The 26,386-nt window shown below is 37.6% G+C and overlaps 1 protein-coding gene across 1 annotated transcript in view; it reads left to right on the forward strand.

Annotated features, from left to right (window-relative positions):
- Window positions 1-26,386, forward strand: part of ZNF106 (zinc finger protein 106) — a 42,015-nt gene that overhangs the window by 9,681 nt on the left and 5,948 nt on the right. The window contains 13 exon segments of the mRNA XM_007935277.2: window positions 3,588-3,788; window positions 8,223-10,394; window positions 12,419-13,049; window positions 14,534-14,603; window positions 15,952-16,106; window positions 16,189-16,249; window positions 16,753-17,067; window positions 19,066-19,846; window positions 20,169-20,224; window positions 20,825-20,970; window positions 22,979-23,113; window positions 25,319-25,435; window positions 26,161-26,352. Coding sequence (XP_007933468.2) covers window positions 3,588-3,788; window positions 8,223-10,394; window positions 12,419-13,049; window positions 14,534-14,603; window positions 15,952-16,106; window positions 16,189-16,249; window positions 16,753-17,067; window positions 19,066-19,846; window positions 20,169-20,224; window positions 20,825-20,970; window positions 22,979-23,113; window positions 25,319-25,435; window positions 26,161-26,352 — 5,032 coding nt within the window.

Here is a 26,386-nt window from a genome sequence, read left to right on the forward strand (position 1 = left end):
TGCTAACCTAAAGGTCATCAGTTCAAACCTACTAGTCACTACTTGGGAGAAAGGTGAGGCAATCTTCTTTCATAAAGATTTACACCCTTGGAAAGCCTTATGAAGCAGTTCTACCCTGCCCTGAAGGGTCACTATGAGTCAGAATCAACTTCATGGCAGTGGTTTGGTTTGGTTTGGTTTAAACAGTCTGAGGAAATGTACTGCCTTTATTAGCCAAGAAGCAAAGCAGTACTTTTTTCCTCCACAGTTATTTCCTCCACAGTATTTATACAAAGTAGTTAAGTATTTTAACTGGTTATTGATAAAGAATGGGAAAAAAAGCATCATTAAAATATTAATTTGCTATTAACATTCTAAAACCTGTGGTTTCCCAAATACCACATATGGAAGCATGAATGGATGTTGTATGTAGAAGAGAGGTGATGTAGTTACCTCCAGACATACTTGAATTTTCAGATGTGGTTGTCCTATCCTGCTCTTTCCCTATGGAAATATGGATTCTTTCTTTTTCCCTTTTGATATTTCTTGTAATGTTCATCTCTTTTTCTCTTCTTTTAAAAAACTAGGTCTTATTTATAGGAAAACTGTTAGCAATTTCTGTTTTTTGAAAAATAGTTATTGCCTATATCCTCCTAGAGTGGAAAGATCTCTAATATTTCTCTATCACATAACTTCGAAACTATGGTTATATTCTTTCTCACAAGATAAAATAGAACTTAAAAAAAATTGTCTGTCTGAATGTCTATTAAGTTTCCAACATATGGTTGTGCTTTGGGAGTTGCAAAGTGTGTGAATTTATGATTATGAATGTTTATTTTTAACAGAGTTAAATACTGAATATGGTCTACTTTATACTGTGTTCCTATAATATTTTAAAGGTCAGTGTGGCCTTCTGGTTATATCTTTAAAGAAAGGAATTTTGATGGCTTGGACATGAGAAAAATCTCTACGTTTTACAAGGGTAAAATCGGGTTTAATTAAAAAGTACGTTTTAGGGATTGCACTAAAGTTCGAATAGAAGTATGTTCCTGTTACTGCAATGTATAGTTTGATGTGTTGTTAGGTGCCATTGAGTCAGACCCGACTCATAGCGAGCCCTCCTTGAGTTTCCAAGGCAGTATCACTAATGGAAGTAGATTGCCCCATCTTCTTTCTGAGGAGTGGCTGGTGGATTTGAACCGCCAGCCTTCTGGTTAGCAGTCAAGTGCCTTAGGCACTATGCTACCAGAGCTCCATAATGTACAGTTTAGCATTCTGTAATTTTTTTTGGATTTTTATTGTGTAAATTATGTGTTCTAATTTGCTATAGTCTTCAGATTTTTCTGATGTGACCCATTATAGGGCAGATGTGTATGTATATGTGTATATATGTGTATGTGTGTGTGTGTGTATATATGTATATAATTTTTTTTTTTGTAGTATTGCTTTGAGAAACAGCTTGATCCACGTTACAAGTTAACATTCACTTGGAATTAACTGTCATAAATTTAACTGCTTGAGAAAATAGATTGGGCTATCTCAGGTAAATTAGAGAAAAGATTGAGGATTATTCTTTAAATACATAAATGTACTATGGTGGAAAGCTCTCAGTGAAAATAACATATTTAAGTTTCTAGGAGATTAGAACAAATTGATATCCAGGGTAATCAGGTAATATATTTTCAAGGAAAATAGTTAAAGGTGATTAAAACGAATATTAACAATGTCAAGGGATATATTATATCTAGAGCACATAGAGGAGCTCTGTTAGAATAGTACCTAAGGCACTTGACTGCTAACCAGAAGGCTGGCGGTTCAAACCCACCAGTCACTCCTCAGAAGGAAGGTTGGGCAATCTACTTCCGTAGTGATACCGCCTCAGAAACCCAAGGAGGGGTCGCTATGAGTCAGAGCTGACTCAATGGCACATAACAACAACAACAACAACAGAGCACATAAAGGAGCTCTAGTGGCGTAGTGCCTAAGGCACTTGACTGCTAACCAGAAGGCTGGTGGTTCAAACCCACCAGCCACTCCTTGAAAGGAAGGTTGGGCAATCTACTTCCATAGTGATACTGCCTCAGAAACCCAAGGAGGGGTCGCTATGAGTCAGATCCAACTCGACGGCAGTGAGCTTTTTGAGTTTTGAGAATACATAAGGTTACAAGGTCCAAAAAAGGCAAAAACTTGTAACACATCCCTTTTTCCTGAAGTGTTCTCCATGATTCTGACAAAGTAAGAAAGAGTTTATTTTAACTTACTGGGCATCGTGTGAGTATTGATACTTTCTCTCTCTAGACATCAGCAGCCTTATACTTAGCATGATGACTGGAATGGTACTTGCTCAATAACTACTTCTTGAATGAATACTCAGGTGATCTGTAATAGAACTCATCTTCTAGTAGATGAAGTGATTAGTTTTGAAGGTCTCTTCTGGTTAATTGATATGAATTCTGTCTGTGTCTCGTTAGGTGTATGTGAAGATGGAGCCTAGTCTGTGCGTGTGTGTGTGTGTGCATGTGTCTTACCAGAGAGAGCATGTTTTTCTGTGTTGATTTTTTTTTTCCCAATAGATTGGCATAGGAAGTGCAAAAATACAGCTATATTAACCGAAGACACATGATAACAGAGTTAAGCCATTGAAATTATTGAGTGGATGTTATGTTACTACCCTGTGGCCATGGTGTTCAGATGTTTCTCATAAATTACTGCATAGACAGCTGAACCAATCAAGGGATTTTAGGAAGCTAAAAATCGATTAAATTATTGATTTGTTATAGCCTTGGACATAAATTCTTAAACTGGCTAAGTATAAGATTTACTATTAAGTGTATAAAGTAAAAGTAAAAAAAACCAAAAACCTACCCAATTTTCTTCCTTAACTAGTTTTTGCTTTCTTCTGAACTGTAGTATTTTTGAAACTTGAGAAAAACCATTTGCCTAGCACAGCTGTTAACTTCCTACAACTGAAATGCTTTCCATTCCCTTTAAAATAGCCCTTGTGAAGCAGAATGTAGACCACATGCATCATCGAAACCAAAAAAGTTTGCTGAGACTACTCCTATCATTTGCCCTAGGGTCCGGAATCTTCACATTCCAGGCCCGGCTCCAACTGTTCCGATTTAGTTACCCCGCTGGGATTGGCTGTGCCACCTACTCTTTTCTCCACCCCTTAACTTTCACTGGGAGAAAGCTCTTGAGCCAGAGATTAAATGTAAGTGCTGTCACCAGGCTTTCTGAGTGCAGCTGGCACCATGGGTGCGCTCCAGAGCAACTTCTGTTTGCTCTGAGCCCCCGGCCCTGCCTCCCCTTTCACCATGTTTCCTCTGGCAAGATCTTAATGTAGCAATTCAAGAAGATTTCTCCTAAACAACATTATTCTGAAGTGTATTGCCTCTTGATTGCTGGAAAAGAATCTTAAATTTATTTCAAAAGTAACTTAAGAGCAAATTTATTAAAAGTGATGAAAGGAGCATTAGATTTGATTAACACTAATTTTTCACTCTACAAAAGTCTGCATTGTCTTTCAGAGGAAACTATAAGAAATCTGGTGAGTGTACCATGCCAGTGGGGAGAATTGAATGTCCTTCATCTCCCTCTTTCCCTAGGGACAGTAGTCATGAGTGCCGAGTGTGCGGGGTCACAGAAGTGGGTCTCTCAGCATATGCAAAACACATTTCTGGCCAGTTGCACAAAGACAAGGTGGATGCTCAGGAAAGAGAAGATGATGGAAAGGAAGAGGAAGAGGAAGAAGATTATTTTGACAAGGAACTCGTTCAGCTAATAAAACAAAGGAAAGAACAAAGTCGGTAAGTACTTTTTTTCTTTTTTTAAATCTATGTGAAACAGAACATAGGAGAGAATATACTTATAGTTTCATACTTTTCAGCCTATAGTGTTTAAACTTATCTTAGTTATAAAGTTGAGCTTGAAGTTTCAGTCTCATGCAGAAAAGGGCAATGGAACACTTTCTTGAACTGCTGAACCATACCCATTGCTGTTGAGTCAATTCTGACTCAAAATGACCCTATAGGACAGAGGAGAACTGCCCGATAGGTTTCCAAGGCTGTAATCTTTTTGGAAGCATATTGCCTTGTCTTTCTCTCATGGTGTGCTGGTGGGTTCGAACTGCCAGCCTTTGCAATTCATAGCTGAGCATTTAACCACTGTGCCATTAGTGTATCTTTGAACTACTGTACTGTTTGTTGGAAAAAAAAAAACAAAATCAGTATTGTACCTACATAAGCTAGCTATAGCTACATATCTGAAATTTTTACGATGTTGGTAATTATGTTTATAACTGCTTTTATTGTTTTTTAGAGTATCCAAATTTTCTAGTGGAAAGTATGATTATATTAGCTTCATTTGAATCAATTATATGGATTTTTTTCTTGCCAAAATCACATCTTATTCCTTAGGAAATTTTTTTTTTTTTGCCTGATGTGAATTGGCATGTTATTCTCGCCAAGTAAAATTTATTCTTGTATTACTACCTTTGAATGCTAGTTGACTACCACAGTGCTTGGTTCACTATAATTCTTTCATAAATATATATTGAATAAATTTATATTTTAAATTTGATAGTTTCGAGATCATTTGAGTATTATAAGTTTTGCAGTTTGTAATGCATAATTTCTTTTCTATATACACTCAGGTTTTAGGCTTTTGTGTTTATATCTTACTGATTTGTGGTCTGGAGAGCTTGATCAATTAGCTTAATAAAAGAGATAGAATCAGTTATTAGGTGGGGGTAGTTTTCAAATCCTAGGGCATAATGAGAAAAAAATTTCAAATTCTAAAATAAAATTGTAAAGAGAGTTCTTGAATACTATTATACCTGGTTTGCACCTTCTTTTTGATTAAAAGTTTGAACATAAAATAGTTATTGAGCAAGTTTTTGAAGGAGAATTTCCTAGTCTTAAAAGTGAGTAACATAGTTCTTACATAGTTCAGTTTCTTAGTCCTTTTAATAACATTCTCACTACTTTCGATGTAGCTGTAGTTTGCCCTTCCTCCTATTTTAGGGAGTTGGAGCCCTCTGGGAGACTAATTGCTATTTTTGTCCTTATAACTAGTGCCATTATTAGCTTATCTGTGTAAACAATTAAACATTAAGTCAGACAGTAAAAGTACTTCTCAGTAAATTAGACGTGCATATCATAGTTACTATTCTTTGACTGAGTCTCCTGATATGCCTCCTGGATGTCCTATTTATAAACTATCTGCTTATTTCTTCATGAGATTTTTAACTTAGATTGTTCTTTCTGGGCTGTGGGTTTAGCTGAATACTGTTGTCCCTTTGATACAGCCAATTCATGATGTTTTAGGAATTCTATATTGTGACTGATTTATTGCCTAATTCTCACTTTTCTGGATCATGTTAGTATAGCTGAGTCAGTAGCCTTCTTGGATGCTAAAAGTTGCATATTACTTAGAGGCAAGAAGTTTAAAGCACTACTTGTTGTTGTATGCTGTTAGTTGACATTGTTTCCAATGCATGGGGACCCTGTGTGTGCGGAGTTTAACTGCTACACATAGGGCTTTTTTAGGCTGTGACCTTTTGAACCAGATCGCCAGGCCTATTGTCTGAGGTTTCTCTGGCACCAACTTTTCAGCTGGTTGGGCAGACAGTTGTAGCACCCAGGAACTCTTTTTTAAAAATTGTGATTTGGGTAAAGTTCACAGAGCAAATTCACTTTCTATACAGCAGTTCACTTTGTCTCATGACGTTGACTACAATTTACCACAATGCAACAGCTCCCCTCCCACTTCTTTCCCAGGTTACCTCTTCCTTGTGTCCTTACCTCCACGTACTCCTGACCCCTGAGCTATGTCCCTGTGCGTACAAGCCCTTCTATTCTCTCATGATTGTTCTCTCCAAGGAGTGTATCTATCTAGTGTAAATGTTCACTTCATATGCCTGTCTTTTGTTTGGCTGGAAGCCACAGGTGTAGCTTCAGTTCTAGACCTGAAGGGTAGCTAGGGGCCATGGTGTCATTAGTTCCACCAGGGTCTATCAGATCAGCAAATCTGGTCCCTCTTTTTTTTTCCTTCCCAAATGATTTTGAGTTTTGTTCCACATTGTTCTCCCACTCTACCAAGGATCTCCTTCATAGATCCCCCTCTGAGTGGTTGACAGTGATCGCCGGGCACCATCTAGTTCTTCTGGTCTCCTAGTTGCATAGGCTGAGGATCGCATACTACCCAGGAACTCTTAAAGCAATAATAGTGGTTGAAAAATCCTGTTAGTGTATGTGTGTAGTACTTGTCACTTGGTAGCTTAGTGTCTTCTGTTTAGAAATGGCTGTTATTCATAATGTAAGTGGGTATTTGAACTTTTAGGTAAGTTAACTCTTAATTTCATCTTGAGAAAAGGAAGAGATTCTAATTTGTATTCACAATATTTCTAGACATTAGAAGCTTTTAAAAGCTAATTAAAAGCACTGAGCTTAAGATTGAAGTCAAGTTCAGAGGGATCAACTGACTCACAAAGTTTGAGATTTTCATTCTGTCAGGGCCTAATGGTTAAGGGTATATAAATTCTCAAATCAAATGCAAAGGTTCAAATCTGCTCCCTACTTACTGATTGTCTTACTCTAGGAAAGTTACTTAACACCAGTTTTCCTTATCTAAAAAGTAGGAATAATAAGAGTACATACTTCAGGGTTGTAAAAATTAAACGAGATTGTATATATATATATATAAAGTGCATGGCATTAAATGTCTGACACTTAGTAGGGACATTTTAACTAGTATTTATTTTTCTTGATCTGTTCTAGGCACATCATAGGCAGTTTATAGAGGAAAATGATTTTACACCTGCGCTTATGATGTTTACTTATATTTATTTGTGTTTTTTTGGGCTCCTTGTCTAACATGAATAGTGCAAACAACTGTAGCTTCTTTATAAAAACCTTTAGCTCATGGAGCTTCTTATAGCACTTATTGTGGGTAGTACTTACTTGGTGTGTGCTATTTTATTCCTGTTTGTGACCAGAGAGGAACCCTGATAGCACAGTGGTTAAGCACTCTGTAGCTAACTGAAAGTTAGTGGTTCGGACTCACCAGATTGTCTGAGGGACAAAGAGAAGGCAGTTTGCTTCCATAAGGACTTATAGCCTTGGAAACTCTATGGGCCAGTTCTGCTCTGTCCTGTAGGGTTGAGTTAGAATTTCACTCTATGGCAATGGACCTGGCTTTGGTTTGGTGTGACCTTATTAGTTTACTCCTCTAGATTCTAACCCCTTAAAAACAGGAACTATACCTGAAAATTTTTCTTTACCAGCAGCATTCATTTAAATATAATGGGTGCTTAATAAAGTGTTTATTTTGAAAGTTAACTGTGCAAAAGTACTATCTTAACCATTTAAAATAGGTTAAGGAACTGGGTTTTTCAGAAAGAGTTTAGAACTGGAGAAATTATATAGTATGCATATACCTTGTTTTATTGTGCTTTACTTCATTGCGCTTTGCAGATAATTGCTTTTTTTTTAATTTTTCAAACAAATTGAAGCTTTGTGGCAACCCTGCATCAAGCAAGTCAGTTGGTACCATTTTTTCCAATAGCATGTGTTCACTTTGTATCTCTGTGTCACATTTTGGTAATTCTCGCACTATTTCAAACATTTTCATAATACTGTTGAATACTTAATAGACTACAGTATAATGTAAACAAAGTATAATGTAAACTTTTATATGCACTGAGAAACCAAAAATTCGTTACTTGATTTGTTGTGGTTTTTGCTTTGTTGCAATTATTCATTTTGTTGCAATACTCACTTTATTGTGGTGATCTGGAACCAAACCCATGGTATTCCTGGAGTATGCCTATATTAAGGGTAGCTGAGCATAAAATTGTATTAACTATGACAGCTAACCACAGCCTATAAAATGTAATTGAAAAAGCTGTCTAATGTAAAAATAATAATTGAATGATAGCAACAAAGTCCCAAAACATTCCAAAAAATCAGGAGTGAAACAAGGAGGATAGAACAAATGTATACATTTTTAAATATTTCTGGCAGTGATAGGGGAAACAAGATACTGTTTAATTTCTAAGTTAAATTGAGAAATGAAGTATATAATTTAAAGATATGAAAGCAACCACTATTAGAAATAAAAATAGCCTCTGTTACATATTCTAAGTAATAAGGAGAGGAATGGGGGGAAGTTTGGTGGGTTATGCTTTAAAGGAAGCATAAGAAATTCTTTCAATCACTAAAGAAAAACTGTTTTTCTTCCAGACAAGATGAAGCTTCCAATAGCAGCCAAGAAATAAATCCTGATGACAGGCGATCCCAGTGGAGACGAGAAGACAGATTCCCTTACCAAGACAGAGAGAGTTACAGTCAGCCAGCATGGCACCATCGTGCACCTCCTCAGCGGGATTGGAAATGGGAGAAAGATGGCTTTAATAATACTAGAAAAAGCAGCTTTCCACATTCTTCAAGGAATGGTGGTAGACAAAGAGGATGTTCTGGGTGGCATAAGGGTGTTGGAGGAGGCTCTTCAACTTGGTTTCACAATCATAGTAATTCTGGTGGTGGTTGGCATTCAAATAGTGGAACAGTAGACTGGAATCATAATGGTACAGGAAGGAATTCCAGTTGGCATTCTGAAGGAACAGGTGGCTTTTCCAGTTGGCATATGAATAGCAGTAACGGAAACTGGAAATCCAGTGTACGTGGTACAAATAGTTGGAATTACAGTGGCCCCGGAGACAAATTTCAACCAGGCAGAAACAGAAATTCTAACTGTCAATTGGAAGACATGACTATAGTACGGAACAAGAAATCTAATAAGTCAAATAAATACAACCAAGAGAGATATAATTGTCAACGCCAAGAAAATGACACAGTTGGTACAATTGCCACCTATCCTTCTCCTGAAGGATTTGCAAATGATAATTTTTCTTCAGAAGGCTTATTTGACTTCAACTTTGAGCACCTGGAAAGCCCAGCCACTAAACAAGCAGACACCATAGCTCCCAAAACTGGTGGAAAGAATGGCAGTGTAGCCAAGGAAAAGCTCCGCCGCTGGACTCCTTACCCTTCCCAGAAGACTCTGGATTCACAGTCTGCATTGAAAGATGTCACTAGTAACAAGTGAGAGAAGACAGATAAGCCTTTCCCCAGTTTAAGCTTGTTAACTACAGGAACAAAAAAGCCCCAAAGTGATAAAACAAGCAATTCCCCAATGCTGAAGACACAGAATGAAGCACGTACAGAATCTGTTCATCACAAAGCCACTTCTGACTGCACGGCTTCCTCTGAGGTGGTAAAAGATTGCCTCATTACAGAAAAATCAGAACAAGAGCATAACTCAAATAAGATGCCATCAGTGAAACCCATACGCCTTCCAATTCCAGGCACTAAATCAATTCCTCAAAAACAAGATTCAAAGAATCCCTCAAAAAACACAAAAACTTATTCTGGTTTTCCTGGAGAACAATCAAATCCTGTGAACAAACCCATTTTAGAAGACTGTCATAATTCTTACATATCCAAATTGCGTAGTGTTTTAAAAGGGAGTAAGAGTACATCTGGCACTCAAAGGGAGCCAGATGAAAATTTAAGCGATACATTACAAAAAACCAAAGAGGTGATACAGTGTCATGAATCAGTGCAAAAGCCATCACCTACCACTTCTAAAAGGACCAGGAACTGTGCAAAAGCAAGTAGAAATGTAGAAGAGTCTGAAAAAGGATCTTTAAAAATTGAGTTTCAAGTACACACATTAGAAGATGAAAGTGATGGTGAGATATCTGACACTGAAAAGCATGGGCCAGAAATTGGAACTTTGGGTTCTGCAACTACAGAAGTTTTATCCTGTAGCACTCATTCTGCTGATGAGAAAGAGGGGGATGAGCAAATCCTGAAAATATCTAGAAAACTATCCAGTTCTCCATGTAATTCTACAGTTCACAAGAAAGAATCTGAGTTGCAAATGACACCTACAGGCAGTCCACATACTGGCTTATTGCTAGACTTGAAAACCTCTCTAGAAGATACACAGATTGATGACCCTGTTAAATGTCATGTATCTTTTGAGTCAGAAGGGTTTGAGAGCAGTACTAGCTTGGATACAGAGCTTCAAAAAAGTGATATAGGTCAGCCCTCAGGCCCTCTCCTGCCTGAACTAAGTAAGCTTGGCTTTCCTGCCTCTCTCCAGAGAGATCTAACCCGGCACATTAGTTTGAAGAGCAAAACTGGAGCACACCTTCCTGAGCCAAACCTCAATAGTGCTCGCCGCATTCGCAACATAAGTGGTCACCGAAAGAGTGAGACAGAGAAGGAATCTGGGCTCAAGCCAACTCTTAGGCAGATTCTAAATGCATCTCGGAGAAATGTCAACTGGGAACAGGTTATTCAGCAAGTAACCAAGAAAAAGCAGGAACTGGGCAAAGGCTTACCCAGGTGTGTGCATCTTTTCAGTATCTATAATTATTTATTATTTGTTATTCTCTTTCTTTCTTTTAAGCTATAGTTTGACCCTAGTCAAGAGAATTCTACTTGTTACATTTAATTAAACACTTACCAAATATATACATTGTAGAAGTCTAGTGTTAATGTATTAAATATAAAGAGTGACTGCTAATCTATGACAAATGTAGTAAAGTGTTTCTTAGAAGGGAATTCAGGTTAAAAGGAAGCATAGCTATTTCTGAGATGGGGACGCAAAAAGAAATCGGAAATGCATCACTTTAATTATGTTGTTGCTGTTGTTGTGTGCTGTCGAGTCAGACCTGACTCATAGTGACCCCTCCTTGAGTTTCCAAGGCAGTATTACTACGGAAGTAAATTGCCCAAACTTGGTTCCAAGGAGTGGCTGGTGGGTTTGAACCACCAGCCTTCTGGTTAGCAGTCATGTGCCTTAGGCACTACGCTACTAGAGCTCCTACTTTAATTATAGGGACTAGAAATTGACAACATGAAAAATGTATAAATGTAAATCTGTATCTGTTTCTAGATCTCAAATTTGGAATGAGTGGTACAACTTTTAAGTATTACTGTTCTCATTACTTTTGATTTAGGATAACCCTCCTGTGTGTACTCTGGGCATTTTATATATAAGCAAAAAACCAAACTCACTGCCATTGAGTTGGATCCGACTCATAGCAGCCCTTCCTCGGGTTTCTGAGGCAGTATCACTATGGAAGTAGATTGCCCAATTTTCCTTCTGAGGAGTGGCTGGTGGGTTTGAACCGCCAGCCTTCTGGTTAGCAGGCAAGTGTCTTAGGCACTGTGCCATCAGAGCTCCCATTTATATATATATATATATATATATATATATATATATATACACACACACATATACACATATACATATACATACATGTATTATATATAATATTATGTATATTTTATATGTATATTATTATTATATATTTTATATATATTGTATGTGTGTATATAGAGAGAGAGGGAGAGGGAGAGAGATTTGGATGGAAGTATACAGAGCAAAATCATTTTCCATATAACTGCTCGTACACATTTTGTTTCATGACATTGGCTATGATTCCCCACATGTAACAGCTCTCTTCCCACTTCCTCCCTGTAGTTACTTCTTCCCTGTGTCCTTCTTTCCTATGCGTTTCTTCCCTGAGCTATCTCCCAGTGCAAATACTGCCCTTCTATTCTCCCATGATTGATTGTTCTAAGGAGTGTATCTACCTAATGTAAATGTTTACCTTATATGCCAGTCTGTTGTTTGGCTGGAAGCCATGCAAGTGAGTTCAATTTCAGACCTGAAAGGTAACTAGGGGCCATAGTCTTGGGGTCTGGGCATTATACTTATAATCGCAAAATGCTTAATGTTAAACATTTCTGTAGTGTTTTTGCTATTCATCTTATATTGAAATACTAGGCTTTTCTTAATGGTAAAGCAATGTTCACATAAGTTTGCTGCTTGAAAATCATAATTCTGCATTATAATTACATAGCCTTCCATGCTTAGGGTATATTTCTGTCCATGGTGAAATAATGGAGTCATTTTGCCCTTTTGTCCTTTCCCATACTTGGTATTACTTGAGACCTCTTAGTACAGTGCCTGGTCTTTAGGAATGCTCAACAAAAGTTTTTTTTGTTGTTTTGGTTGGTTTGCTGCTTTTAGAATTATGTATTTGTTATTAATGGTTTAAAGCTCCATAGTAAATAAAACCCTAATTATTTACTCTCTCAAATATATTCTCATAGCTGTATACAGATCTCTGCTTTAGCACTTGTCACATTATTATTATATTATAGTTATTTACTTTACATCTGAATCTCTTATTAGACTGTGAACTCTTTAAGGGCAAGAACTACCTTATTTTTGTAACTTAGTGGTTAGAGCCTGGCACATTAAATGTTACCCGTCCCAACCATGTCTGAGTTATAAGTGTCTCTCCAAAACCATGTCTGAGTTATGCTTTTTTATTTTATTTTTCCCCTTTCTTAAGGTTTGGCATAGAAATGGTACCCCTGGTGCAGAATGAACAAGAGGTCTTAGATTTGGATGGGGAGCCTGATCTGTCCAATCTAGAAGGATTCCAATGGGAAGGTATTTCTATTTCCTCACCCCCTGGGTTGGCAAGGAAACGAAGCCTTTCTGAGAGCAGCGTCATCATGGACAGGGCTCCTTCTGTGTATAGCTTCTTCAGTGAGGAAGGTACAGGCAAAGAAAATGAGCCCCAGAAGATTATTTCACCTGATAACTCGAGGGCTTCACAGAGTCAAAAAATGACCATGAGCTTTAAACAAGAAATGACACCTATGGCTGCTTCTCTAAGAGCAGGTGAAATAACTGAAAATGTTGTTACCCGAAGGCGACATAGTACGCAGTTACCCTCTGACTGTACAATCCCTTGGATGCATTCAGCAAAAGACCTGAGCATCCGGGAGAGTTCCACACCACCTTCAGAGAATCAGAATGCCCAAGAGAGTAACGGAGAAGGCAACTCTGTATCATCAAATGCATCTTCAGCCCTTGCAAACTCCAGTTTGGTGGATGCAGCCACAGATAGTAGCTGCACCTCTGGTGCTGAACAAAATGACTGCCAGATTATTAGGAAGAAACGAAGAGCCACTGGAGTGAGTATGACTCCCTGTGCTTTTTGTAGAGCATCTAATACAGTGATTTGTCTGTTACAAGAAAGGTTTAACTTATATTTTTTCTGGGATTGTGGTTCTTCTCTCCGTTCATTGCTGGCATACAAGAATTGGGAGACTCTCAGTCTTACGTTCATATTCTTGTCTTACTGGTTTCTTTCAATGAGGAATTCTAACTTAGATGTAATTTAATATGAAGGTACAGTACTAGGAAAATATGAAGTCATCTCTAAAACTAGTGTCCAAGCTAATGATTTTTTTGTGTCACTTGACCAAGGAGTAAGCCACATCTTCAGCTGTAACATTATTTTCTTGATGAAATTTGTACTGCTACTGAAGAAAGATTTCCCAGTGTTGCATTTATAGAGCATGTTTGTTGGACTCTGGACTGCTAGGCATGACCCAAGGTGGTTTTAGTGCTTTACAGTGCATATAAATGAGTGTAGTCGTAGAAGTATTCTGAGTCTCTGTTACTCTGATCTTTTGTCCTTCAGTTACCTAGCCTGGCCCTGTAAGAATCTATTCCTTCCCTGACACCTCTTCTGCTCTTTTGGCATCTTTGTCACTATTACTGGTTAACCCTTTTGGGAACACTTTCTGAAAAGACAAAGTTGCTTCTCTGGAATCTGACAGTGCTAGAAAACTGTTCTTTTTAATACTGAGGCAGTATAACAGAGCAGGAAAGGCATGAATTTGAGGCCTTTGTTTAAATTCCAACTCTGTCCCTTTGAACTAGACACGGTGTAGTAGACATTGTTAGGTAATTTAAAGTATACTTTAAGCTTAGAGATTGTCCTGTGACAAAACTTATACCTTGGGGGTTGCCTCATAGACTGTTTAGCTTTTTCTTGTAAAGGTTTTCTTCCTGACATTTAGAGAAGAAATTATGCCAAGATGAAATCAGATGTATGTATTACTGCTTTGTCTGTACTTTTAACTATGCTTTGCTTCACCAAAGTGAAAAGGTTTGCCTAACCCATTTTAGCATGGGCTTTTCCTACATCTAGGATGCTAGGAAGGTACTTGGCTCTTGGATTCTATTTTTTTTATCAGATACATTCATTCAAGTAATACTTGAGTTTGTACTATGTGCATAAGACTCCTACTATCCTGTGAGAGACAATAGCAATAATGAAGAATAATGTGTGACTATCTTAGAATTGAAAAAGAATTGATTCTTTTTCCCTTTCTGGATAATAAAAAAACAAACCTGTTGCCATTGAGTCAATTCTGACTCATAGGAGATATGACTATAGGACAGAGTAGAAGTGCCCTGTAGGGTTTCCAAGGCTGTAAATATTTACAGAAGCAGACTGCCTCATCTTTCTTCCATGGAGTGGCTGGTGAATTTGAACCGCTAACCTTCAGGTTAGCTGCCAAGTGCTTAACCACTGCACCATCAGGGCTCCTTCCTGGATAATAGCTTTTACATATTTCATATTACTCAGTTTTTTTTATGTCTTTAGGATGGATCATCTCCTGAACTGCCAAGTCTTGAAAGAAAAAATAAAAGAAGGAAAATTAAAGGAAAAAAAGGTATGGCACACCATATTCTGGCAGAGCTTGCTCTTACAGCGGGTCAAACTTTATACAACTTGACATAGAGCCTGGGTTGTGATTACCAAACACTGCTCATTTATTATTTTCTTGACATTGTTGTTTTGCTTAAGGGCAGATAAAAATTTGATTTCCTCTTATATCCAGTTATAGCTATAGAAAAAAATGTCTGATGCATGTAAGATTGTAAGGTAAAGTTAAATATATTCCTTGGACAAATTGGGTTCAGTATAAAGCCAGAAAGTCATAATTGACCCTTTTCAGTGGGATGAAGAAGGACAGGCCATTTAGTAAAAATTTTATCCCTCTCAGTCATTTATAATCACTTCTTGCACTTTGTTTTTTTTTTAGGCATCTTGGTTACTATTCTAATGTGAATTAAGGAGAGGAAGTTCTTAGAGTGGCTCCCTCACTGCTATGCTTCTATGACTCTTGCTTTCTGTGGACTCTAAACCAGTTTCAGTTGTAAGGACTAGTGCAAGAAGTGATTGAGTGACCTTGGGTGACTGGATGTGATGGATAAGGTGGGAATCAAGGATGACTTTGAGATTTCTGGCTAGGGCACTTAGGTAGATGATGGCATCATTTGTAGAACTGGAAAACTCCATGAGAGGAACAGACTGAAGGTAGAGGAAGATGACGAGTTCCCTTTTGGATACTTTGAGTTAAAGGACCTTTGAGATATCTTGGTAATGATATCAAGTTGGTAGTTGAATGTGTGGGTCTGGAATTTAGAAGAAGTCTGGGCATATTGAATGGGAAAGAGAAATATGATTAATGCATGCATACACATAGTAGAACTTGTATTAAAAGTAAGTTAAAGGTAGTATTTCAAACCTGTATTTTCTTCCAAGAAGCTTCTAATAAAGAAAACCATTTAAAATCAACTAACAGACTTAAAAATTATGAGCTGGGAGGAAAGTGTAAGCATTTGACGTCTGGGGCTCAGTCTAAGCAAAAGCCTTCACTCATAAAGAGAGTGGTATGTAAAAGAAGAATAGTAAATGAAACCCAGCACAATTGATGTGCCTGGGACAGAGATTTCACCTGGAAGGGTGGTGGTGGAAGATGACAGATAGGCAAGATGGTACCATGATACACTTGATACACTTAAGAAAGCTCCATGTTAGCAATTCTGACTGGTTTCTAGCTCTGACAACATCAGGCTTGACTATATGATATTGAGATGTTAAGCCTCTCCAGTGACCCACTGAGGAGAAAATAATGACTTATCCTAAGTAACTGTTATAGTACCATTTTCTGAGGAGCTCTATCTTTACAGGGAAGTCTCCAGTATTAAAGAGAGCGTTATGATTTCTTTTGGCAGAACGTTCTCAGGTTGACCAGCTGCTGCATATTTCTTTAAGAGAGGAGGAACTAAGCAAATCTTTGCAATGCATGGATAACAACCTTTTGCAAGCTCGTGCAGCACTTCAGACCGCTTACGTTGAAGTCCAGCGGCTCCTTATGCTCAAGCAACAGGTAACAGTAGATGGACTGTTTATTGAAAATGGATCATCTCAAGCTGGATTTTAAAATGCTTAACAAAGTACTTTATTTTTAGATAACTATGGAGATGAGTGCACTGAGGACGCATAGAATACAGATTCTACAGGGATTACAAGGTATTCAGAGGGTCTTATGGATTGGGCTTTCTATAGCTTGTTACTTTCTTATTCTATAGACAGCAATGAAAAGTAGTCATGAAAAGGTTAATAATTCTTCCACATCTCTTTGGGTTTATCCCACTATAGAAGGTCCATAATCATAGTCCTATGAGACTATATAGTCCCCAAAATGCTAACCAATGGAGGCAGAATGTTGTTATGGAAAAAATGCATTGGGATAGGAATCAAAAGACATGGATTCAAATCTTGGTAGTCCTATTAGTATACCTATATTATTTTTGGGTAAGTCACTTAAAATAAGAAAAAAAAATGGAATGTTAATGCTTGTTCTTTCTGTAACCTTGGATTATGTGATGTTTTGCTGTGAAGAATTTTGAGAGACTGTACTAATACACTTACTAATTTAAAATCATCTCCTATTCTTTAGAAATACAAATTGGCTCGGGAATGATTGACTACAGATAATATTTTCACATTGGTCTGTATATTTCTCATTCTAGAAACGTACGAACCTTCTGAGCACCCAGACCAAGTTCCCTGTAGCCTTTCAGGAGAACAAAGGAACAGTAGATCTCAAACGTCTGCTGATGCCACACTGCTGCCTACTCCCTTTTTCCCAGTTTTTCTGGACGCTCCGTCTTCCCATTTGTCTCCATCATCCACATCTACTTTCCAAACCCATGGCAGTGTTCCTGCTCCAGACTCATCAGTTCAGATTAAGCAAGAGCCCACGTCTCCTGAACGTGATGAGAATGTGAATGCTGTGCCACAAGGCTCTGCTGGTAGTGTGTCCAAGGAATTACCGCACACTAATAGTATGTAAGCTTTTTTCTCCAGTAGTGGTACTAGGGCAATTTTGTATCCATGATGTAAAATCGATTCATGTAAAATAAATAAATAAATAAAACTAAATTTATTACAATTTTTTATTGACATTTTCTTCATACAGGAGGATTATTTTAAAACATTTCAGTAATTTTCCCCTAATCCTGAATTTGTAGGGTTACTGAGCTGACTTATCTATTGTACCCAAAAGGTTCTGTTTATTGGGATTGGTGTAGAATTTATTTGGCTTTTGTGAGATAAGTCAGGTTGAAATTGCTCGGCCAGTTTTCTAGATAAGGTATAGCCCCTGAATGTCTCAGCACTTAACTGTCAAATACAAGTGTAGAGAGGCAGGTGACCATGATGAAAGGCAGGAGACTCTGGAATCATCTAACAGGAACTTGAGTGGTTCTGAGAAATAGCTAGTTTTTATTCTTTCATAAAATAAAATTGGTTAGCATCTGAGAATGATTTCTAAGCTGTTTAAACTCCCCTTGCAAAGTTTCATAACCACAATGATGCTGTATTGAAAATTACGTAAAAAGCAAGGAAACAGACTGCTATTATATGCTTTTGTAAGAAAAAAATGTCTGAAGAATTATTCTAGTTATGCTGCCACTCCCCTTTTGCAGGGAGCAGTTCAGTGGTAGAATTCTCTCCTTCCAGGCTAGTGGCCCAGGTTCAATTCCCAGCCAATGCACCTCATACACAAGCACCATCTCTCTGTCAGCGGAGGCTTGTGTGTTGCAATGATGCTGAATAGGCTTCAGTGGAGCTTCCAGACTAAGATGGACTAGGAAGAAAGGCCTGGCAATCTACTTCCGAAAATCTGCCATTGAAAATCCTTTGGATTACAGCGGTTTGATCTACAACCATTCATGGGGATGGCACAGGACCAGGCAACATTTCATTCCACTGTGCACGGATAGCCCCAAGTCAGGGGCTGACTCAACAGCAGCTGACAACAACCCTGTTGCAACAGCAATCAGTGTATAGAATGTGTATCAAATGTGTATTATCTTTCATGTTGAACTTTAAGTTTGTTTTATATGAATAGGATTTTTTTTTTTCAATGTAATAATGGTACATTAGTGATTTTTTTGAGCTTTTAAAAATAGCATTTATTCAATTTCTCTCTGATTACAGAAGTAATTCATGTTCATTGTAAAAAATTGGGAAACAAAATGTATATATAGTATTTTGTTATTTGAATCTTAAATCTTGTTTGTATGTTTACATATAGACTTATACAAAGAAGAAATCATAGTCTATTATAACCAGATTTTTTTCACTTTATGTATCGTTATTTTCTGTGTCATTAAAATACTTCACCTAAAATAATTCTTTATTTTACTAGTTGAATAATTTGAGTAGTTGTATAATAATCAATATAAAATAACTTGTATAACAAATCTCTTTTAATATTTAGTTTTTTTCCATATTTTTGTTTTTATATATAATACTACATTGTATATGTTTTTAAATACATCTGTGATTTTTTTTCAACAGTTTAAATTCCTAGATATGAAACAACTAAGTCAAAGGAAACATATTTTTAAGTCAGCTGAAGTGGGTGATGTATAGGTAAAATGTATCCTGAAAACAACTAAGAAAGAAAGGTGAAAGGGATTCAGCAAAGGAGATGTTTAAGTGTCTACTAAGAATAAAACAGAATAGTAAATATGTGGGCATTTAAAACAAGAGGAAAAAAAATTCATAGAAACAATTCTTGTCCACAACAGACTCATAGAGAATAAGATGTATACATTATTTATGAAAGGGAAAGTGTAGTAAGTGCTATAGAAATGTGTGTAGGTGATGGGAAGTTGAGGGGTGAGATAACAGCTTTACCAGTGATGGTTTAGTTAACTTACTATAGAAGCTTCATTATTTGGTAGAAATTTAATCAATGATAAATAATTTGCAGTTTGTGACTATGAATAATGGACACAAAGAAAGATGCAATAATTTTTCTCTTCTCAACTCAGGAGAGATCAGTGACAGTTGTCCAGTTTATCCAGTCATCACTGCAACATTGTCCTTATCAGAGCTAACAGAGAGTTTCCATGAGGCTAGCCAAGATCTGAAGTTTTCTGTGGAACAAGGAAATATCAGAAACAGAGAAAATTCTCCCTGTTCCCAATCAACTGGTCTTCCTAACATAAGTAAAGAAGGGGAAGAGCCAGCCAAAGGCAACAGTGGTTCAGAAGCCTGTACCAGTTCTTTTCCAAGATTGTCCTTTGCTTCAGAAACCCCTTTGGAGAAGGAGCCCCACTCTCCAGCTGACCAACCTGAGCAACAGGCAGAATCTACTTTGACATCAGCAGAAAGTAGAGGAAACAAGAAGAAGAAGAAACTTAGGAAGAAGAAAAGTCTACGGGCTGCCCATGTTCCTGAGAATAGTGATACTGAACAGGATATATTTACTGCCAAACCTGTAAGGAAAACAAAAACTGGAAAGTTAACCAAAGGGGGAAAAGTAATAACTTCCACCTGGGAAGATGGCAGAAATGGCCAGGAACAAGAGAGTGTCCGAGATGAGCCAGACAGTGACTCGTCTCTGGAAGTCCTAGAGATCCCCAATCCGCAGCTAGAAGTGGTAGCCATTGACTCTTCTGAATCTGGAGAAGAGAAACCAGATAGCCCATCCAGAAAGGATATCTGGAACTCCACAGAACAAAACCCACTAGAAACATCTCGTTCTGGTTGTGATGAAGTTAGCTCTACCAGTGAGATTGGCACTCGCTATAAGGATGGCATCCCTGTAAGGTAAGGATGTTGTATTGGTCTAATCAGAATGACTTTCACCAAACTTACTATTTTTAATAGGACTTTTGTTACAAATCAAAATTTTTTTACAAAAGTCAAATTTATTTTAAAAAAATGTGTGACTATGGAAGACTCAAACCCTGTCAATGGAGATAAGATCTGTTTCCTCTTCGGACTGTGTTGCCAATATCCACTCTATTTCCCTTCATATAGAAATTTCATATAGAAAAACTTCTATCATTACTACTTTGCCTGTTGTTTAGAAAAATCCTCTTCCTCTCCTGCTCACAGAGATACTAAGAAGAGTTTTGTTATTTTTTAGTGTGGCAGAAACTCAGACTGTGATCTCCTCCATAAAAGGATCAAAGAACTCTTCAGGTATCTGGTGGTTCAGTTTTACTTAAATTAACTCTAGAAAAAAAGGTTTCTGTATATTAGAGCTAGGGTTTAAATCTACTTAAATACACTTGTAGAAAAGGAAAAGGCTGGGGATGGGGGGGACCTCACCAGCAAGAGCATTGCTTAGACTAGCAGTTATGGTATCCCTAAACCCTTGCATCCTTGCCTTCTCTGCTTGTTATCCCCATCTCTCTTGTCTGGCTCTTTATCTGCTCATTAATTAATATTAGTGTGTCATTGGTTCTAGTGGTATTTTTTTTGATTATGAACTACTTAAGAGTGCCTTACTCAGAATTAACTGGTAGCAGAGGAATAATGACTGAGTGTGGAGAGAGATTGAGTACCTTCCAAATATCACTCAAAAACTCAGTACTTTAAGTATCTTTTTGCTAAATGAAAAGCCTTCCTTTATGGAACTTCATAATGAAGATCATTGATGAAAAATGTAATGTTTTTCTAGGGAAGTAGGCTTTAAAAAGATCTTTTAATTAAGTTTAGGGACCACTATATAATGGTTTTGTTTTTTGAATATTTTTCAAACTCTAGCAAACATGTTTCTGAAACATTCTTGTTTTCTAGAAATATCTTCAGAACCAGGAGATGATGATGAGCCCACAGAAGGGAACTTCGAGGGGCACCAAGCTGCCGTGAATGCAATACAAATATTTGGGAACTTACTGTATACCTGTTCAGCAGATAAAACTGTCCGTGTTTTTAATCTGGTGGTAAGTTGGTATTTCAGTTTGAATAATTGTAAGTTATAGAAAATCAAACATGTACTCTCTTAAACAGTTTTTAAAAAACAATTGTTACTGAGTGGATTCTGATTCATGGCAACTCATGGTGTGTGTCAGAGTGGACCTGTGTTCCACAGGGTTTTCAATGGCTGATTTTTTGGGAAGGAGCCTTTTCTTTGGAGCCACCTCTGGATGGACCTAGACCTCCAACCTTTTGGTCAGCAGCTAGCATGTGAACCATTTAGACTACCCAGGAATTCGTCTCTTAAACAACAAAAGAGGTATTTTAAGGAGCCCTGGTGGTACAGTGGTTAAAGCACTTGGCTGCTAACTGAAAGGTTAGCGGTTGAACTTAACAGCAGCTCAGCAGGAGAAAAGACCTGGCAATCTGCTCCCATAAAGATTTTCGCCTAGGAAACCCTATGGGACAGTTCTGCTTTGACCTATGGGGTAACTATGAGTCGGAATGGAGACTTAGCAGCACACAACAGCGACAACATTGGCTGTCAAGCTGGGGGTTTGCTTTAGACTGACTTTACATTGATTGGTTGATTGAGCAGCTCAGCAGTGTCACTGTTGACTTAATTTCTTTCTGTCTCTCTACTCTGCTTTCTCTGATATTGTCTCTTCCTAAAGATACTTCCCCTCATGCTCATAAGATCATTGCCTGGAGCCCACCACCAAAAAGAGTCATCCTGTGCTTTACTCCCTAAACCAATTACCTATGGCAAGAGGGATGGGATTACACTGATAGGTTTCAACTAGACAGGTCCCACCCATGGAGTTGGTGATGGGGTTAGTCTCATAGCTGCTACATAATAGAGGAGGGGCAGAATGAATATTGGAGAAGTATTAGATTAGGAAGGAGTCCCTGGGTAGCATAATGGTTAGGGTACTAACCGAGAGGTTGATGATTTGGAACCCCCAAAGGTGCCTTGGAAGTAAGGTCTGGTGATCTGCTTCCAAAAGGTTACCACCTTAAAAACCCTGTGGAGCAGTTCTACTCCACACGTGGGGTTGCCATGAGTCAGAATCAACTCAACAGCAACTAATAATATTAGAGGAGGCATTTTTCATGACAGTTGGTAGACTACAAAATCCAGGTTATTAAGGAGAGCCTGCCCTCTTTCACTACCCCACAGTCAGTGTAATCTGTTGCTCATTAATTTCAATTTTCATAGAATGAACTTTTGTTTTGAATTTGGTTTATGTCTAACTAATTCTATTTATTAACAATTACAGCCAAGAAACTTTAGGAGCACTACATTGTCTAAACAGATGAACGCTATGAAAGTATTTGAAATTGCTGAAATTAGTGAAGTTAGAGTTAGGTGATGGGCCAAAAAAATGTGTTAACCATAGTCAGGTATTTAGATTCTTTTAGTTTAATAATATGAGGGGAAGTGAGAATGACTCTTGGAAAATTGTATTGGTACCATGAGATATGAATAAGGCTAAATAAGACTTGGGAGATCAGCTCTAACTCTAAATTGCAAGAAATATGTGTATGTATGAACATTCTTAATAGATCTCAGATTGTATCCAGAATTAACATTTAGGTCCCTTATAAAACCACAGCTGGACCACTAGAACCTGTCATGTCTTGGAATATTGTGGAACATTTTCATATGCTACTGAGCAAATGCAAAAACTTACCTAAGTAATAATCTACAGTTTAGATTTGCTAGTCCTTGGACCATATGCTAGAGAGCCTTGCCACAGATATTGCAGTTCCATCTGTCTTGTAGTGGATTGCCCTGTTTGTTTTTTGTTTTTTTTGTTAAAGTATGGCTCTGCTGTCTTATATAGATGCAGTTACCTCAGTACATGTGACTGTTTGATGGGCATTCAGAGAACAAATAGTGTTGTGTGTGAGGCACCATTATTAGCATTGAAGATACAGCAGTCAACAGTATTCTAGCATCTTTTTGAGGAGATGCATTACCTAATCCTTCTCTACCCTACAAGTAATAACCTGATCTGTGTTAAACTTTAGAGTCGGAAATGCATAGGTGTCTTTGATGGCCATTCCTCCAAAGTGAACTGCCTGCTGGTTACTCAGACCTCTGGGAAGAATGCTGCCCTTTACACTGGGTCCAGTGATCACACCATTCACTGCTATAGTATTAAGGTAGGTGGGTCTGAAGAAATCAAAAATGACTTTACATGCGGTTGACCCAGCAGCTCAGCATGGTCACAGGAAACTTAATTTCCTTCTTTCTCACCACTCTGTCTTCTTTTGTGGTTCCTTGGAATGGTGGGAATTTACTGAGAGAGAGGGTATGAGGCAACTTTTTTGGGTGGTTAGAAATGTAGTGAAATTTGATTGTGGTAGTGGTTGCACAAATGTATACTTTACCAAAGCTTAGTGAAATGTCTATTTAGGGTGGGTGAATTTTATTCTATGGAATTATGCTTTAACAAACTTATTAATAATTGTAAACAAATCTTGGCAATAAATAATTAAAAATAGAAAAAATAGTTGTGCTTTAGGATAAGACTGATACAGGGTTAATATATGTTGTAAGGAGCTTAGACCTTTGAGAAGAGAAAAATGGGAAAATCTCTGTATAAACTGGCAAAAGACAAAAAAAAAATTCTTAAAAAGAGGAAATAGAAGTAACCGTTTGAAAATGATACAATCCTGCGCCAACAAACACAAATTGAAACAAAAGTACAGTACCATTTTTACTCATAGAATTAGCAAAAACATTTTAAAGATTTTTCAGTATTTTTAATGGTTCTAACACAAGTAGTATTTGCCATAGTGGGACTGTACATTAGTGAGGAAAAAAAAAACTTGCTAACCAATTTTTTAAATTGAACTGTAACTTCATACGGTAAAGTACACAGAGTTTAAGCATAAAGCTTGATGAATTCTTATAAAGGTATACATTTGTGTAACTACCACCAAGATCAGAATATAAACCATTTCCATTCCCCTGAAGGTTCCCTGGTGATTTCCCAGTCACTACCCACCTCCAAAATGGGTCAATCTACTTCCGTAGTGATACTGCCTCGGAAATCCAAGGAGAGGTCGCTGTGAATCGGATCCGACTCTACAACACATAACAACAACAACAACAACCCCCCTTCAAAGATAACCATTGTTCTGACTTCTGTCATTATAGATTACTTTTGGCTGGGTATGAACGTCATATAAATATAATGAGATTGTATGTCTTCTTTCATGCCTAGCTTTACTCATCATAATTCCTGAAATTCATCTATGTTGTTGCATGTACTGATATTTTTTAGTTTTTTTATTGCATTGCTGTCTAGTATTTCCCCCAGACCTTATGTGGGGTAACCAGGGCAACATCAATCTTAAGTTTTAAGTGTATTTACTGTCTTTTTCTGTGCTTTATAATTTCTTATGCTGCATTTATACTTATAATTTTATGGGGTGGAAATTAAAAGACTGGCTCTTTTAGGTATCAAAGAAGGTTGGGAGAAAAGATCAAAGAATTTGACAACCTCGCAGCTTGTTCCATTCTGCCTATTTATAGCCATCTTAATGTTAACATCTGTCTTCAGATCCTTAAAAAAAAATTACATTTAGTCACTTACTTTCATTCAACAACTAATCTTGAACATTTATTATGTGACTGGCTCTACTCTGGGTTCTAGGTAATATAATTTACCAGTATAAACCCAATTCTGGGTAATTCATAGAAATCTTTCTTCAAAGATCAAATAATGGTTCTTAAACCTAGATGTGTGTCAAAATCACTAAAGAAATTTTTCAAAAATGGAGATTCCAGAACCTTCTGAATTAGAATCTCAGGAATTGGAAGTGAAACTTGGGATTTTATATATTTTTTAAAAGCCTCATGGGTAATTATGGCCTGGGTGATTAAAAGAGCTAACCTAGTACCAGTTTAAAGGAGGCATTTAGGAGTTATTGAAGTAGAGAATCAATTGCAAGGAAGCACATACTTGATTAGTGCAGTGATCACAGATCTAACATGCAAATATAGCTCCCATTTTCCATTTTAGATGTCAAATGCTGCTTTATCTTTATCTTTGGCCACTTAATTTAAGAGACTAAAATCCAACTTATAATACTCTTTAAGAATTTCTACATTGCAAATTAGAAACATGGGGGAACATTATTAGAATTTATATTTGTTTTCATTGTTACATACAGTTTGGGGGTTAAGGACATCATATTTCAAAGGGGGGAAGAATCTAAGATAGTCCTCTGCAAAAGAAGGGATGCCACATTTTGTCCTTATAAGAATAATTTCAAGCAGACCCTGCTTCCAGAAGGGATTGCTTTCACATTCTTTCTGCAGCTAGCCTCTTACGATTAAGCGTTGTGTACTTTTACTAGACCCGGGAGTGTGTGGAGCAGTTACAGCTGGAAGACCGGGTTCTCTGCCTCCACAGTAGATGGCGAATCCTCTATGCAGGACTGGCAAATGGCACTGTGGTCACCTTCAACATAAAGGTTAGTGGTTGGAGGAGAGAAGGTGGAATTCCTGTGTCACTTGAAAATGATGTGAGCTTATGTAGGAGGAAGTAGAAGACATGCATTTTCCTGTTTTCTTGTATGAGAAAGCAATAAAATTGGCCTGTGTTCAAAAAGTGTTATTTTTTGATGTGAGTGAAACAAGATCCTCCCTTCTGTCTGCTCAAACCCAAATGTGCCAGGACCAAAGTATAACTCTGCTCAGCTAAGCCAGGCTTGAAGATTTGGGGCCCATTAATGAGTCACAGGCTACCCTTGTCTGTCTGATTTTAAGAATGACACCATGAAAAGTGAACTGAAATTCCTTTGAATATGACATTAATGTGGTTGGGAACTTTTTTAGAGTTTCAAGAACATGGCCTGTTCTGAAAAGTGAACTCAGTTGGGTTTACCTTCATGCCCACGTGTCATTTCTTTCCTAGTCCAAAGATAAATTGTTAATCAGGATAAAGATGATATGGGTTGAAGCTGGCAATGAGTTTATAATTCAAGGGGTTGCCCCAACTGGAATGAGAAGTGTCATGAACACAGCAAAGAGAGTTGGAATGGGAATGGCAGAGGTTGGGAAGTCAAGGACGAGGGTGAGTGATAATTTGAGTATAGGTAACAGAATTGAAAGTTTGTACTTGGCAGTGATTTTGGTTAAGTTTGTTTTGAGGTTTTCCAGTTGCCTTTACTTCATGTAGCAGTGGCTTATTTTTCAGAACAACAAACGACTTGACATCTTTGAATGCCATGGCCCTCGAGCTGTCAGCTGTCTTGCCACAGCTCAGGAAGGTGCCCGAAAGCTGTTGGTTGTGGGATCCTATGACTGCACCATTAGTGTACGTGATGCACGTAACGGACTTCTCCTCAGAACTCTGGAGGGTCACAGCAAGACCATTCTCTGCATGAAGGCAAGTATAGTGTGAGAGAACAGGTGTTGTCTAG

Source organism: Orycteropus afer, unplaced genomic scaffold (assembly GCF_000298275.1).
Source record: "Orycteropus afer afer isolate SDZICR_OR568_19922 unplaced genomic scaffold, OryAfe1.0 scaffold00026, whole genome shotgun sequence".
In the NCBI taxonomy this organism is placed as follows: Eukaryota; Metazoa; Chordata; class Mammalia; order Tubulidentata; family Orycteropodidae; genus Orycteropus; species Orycteropus afer.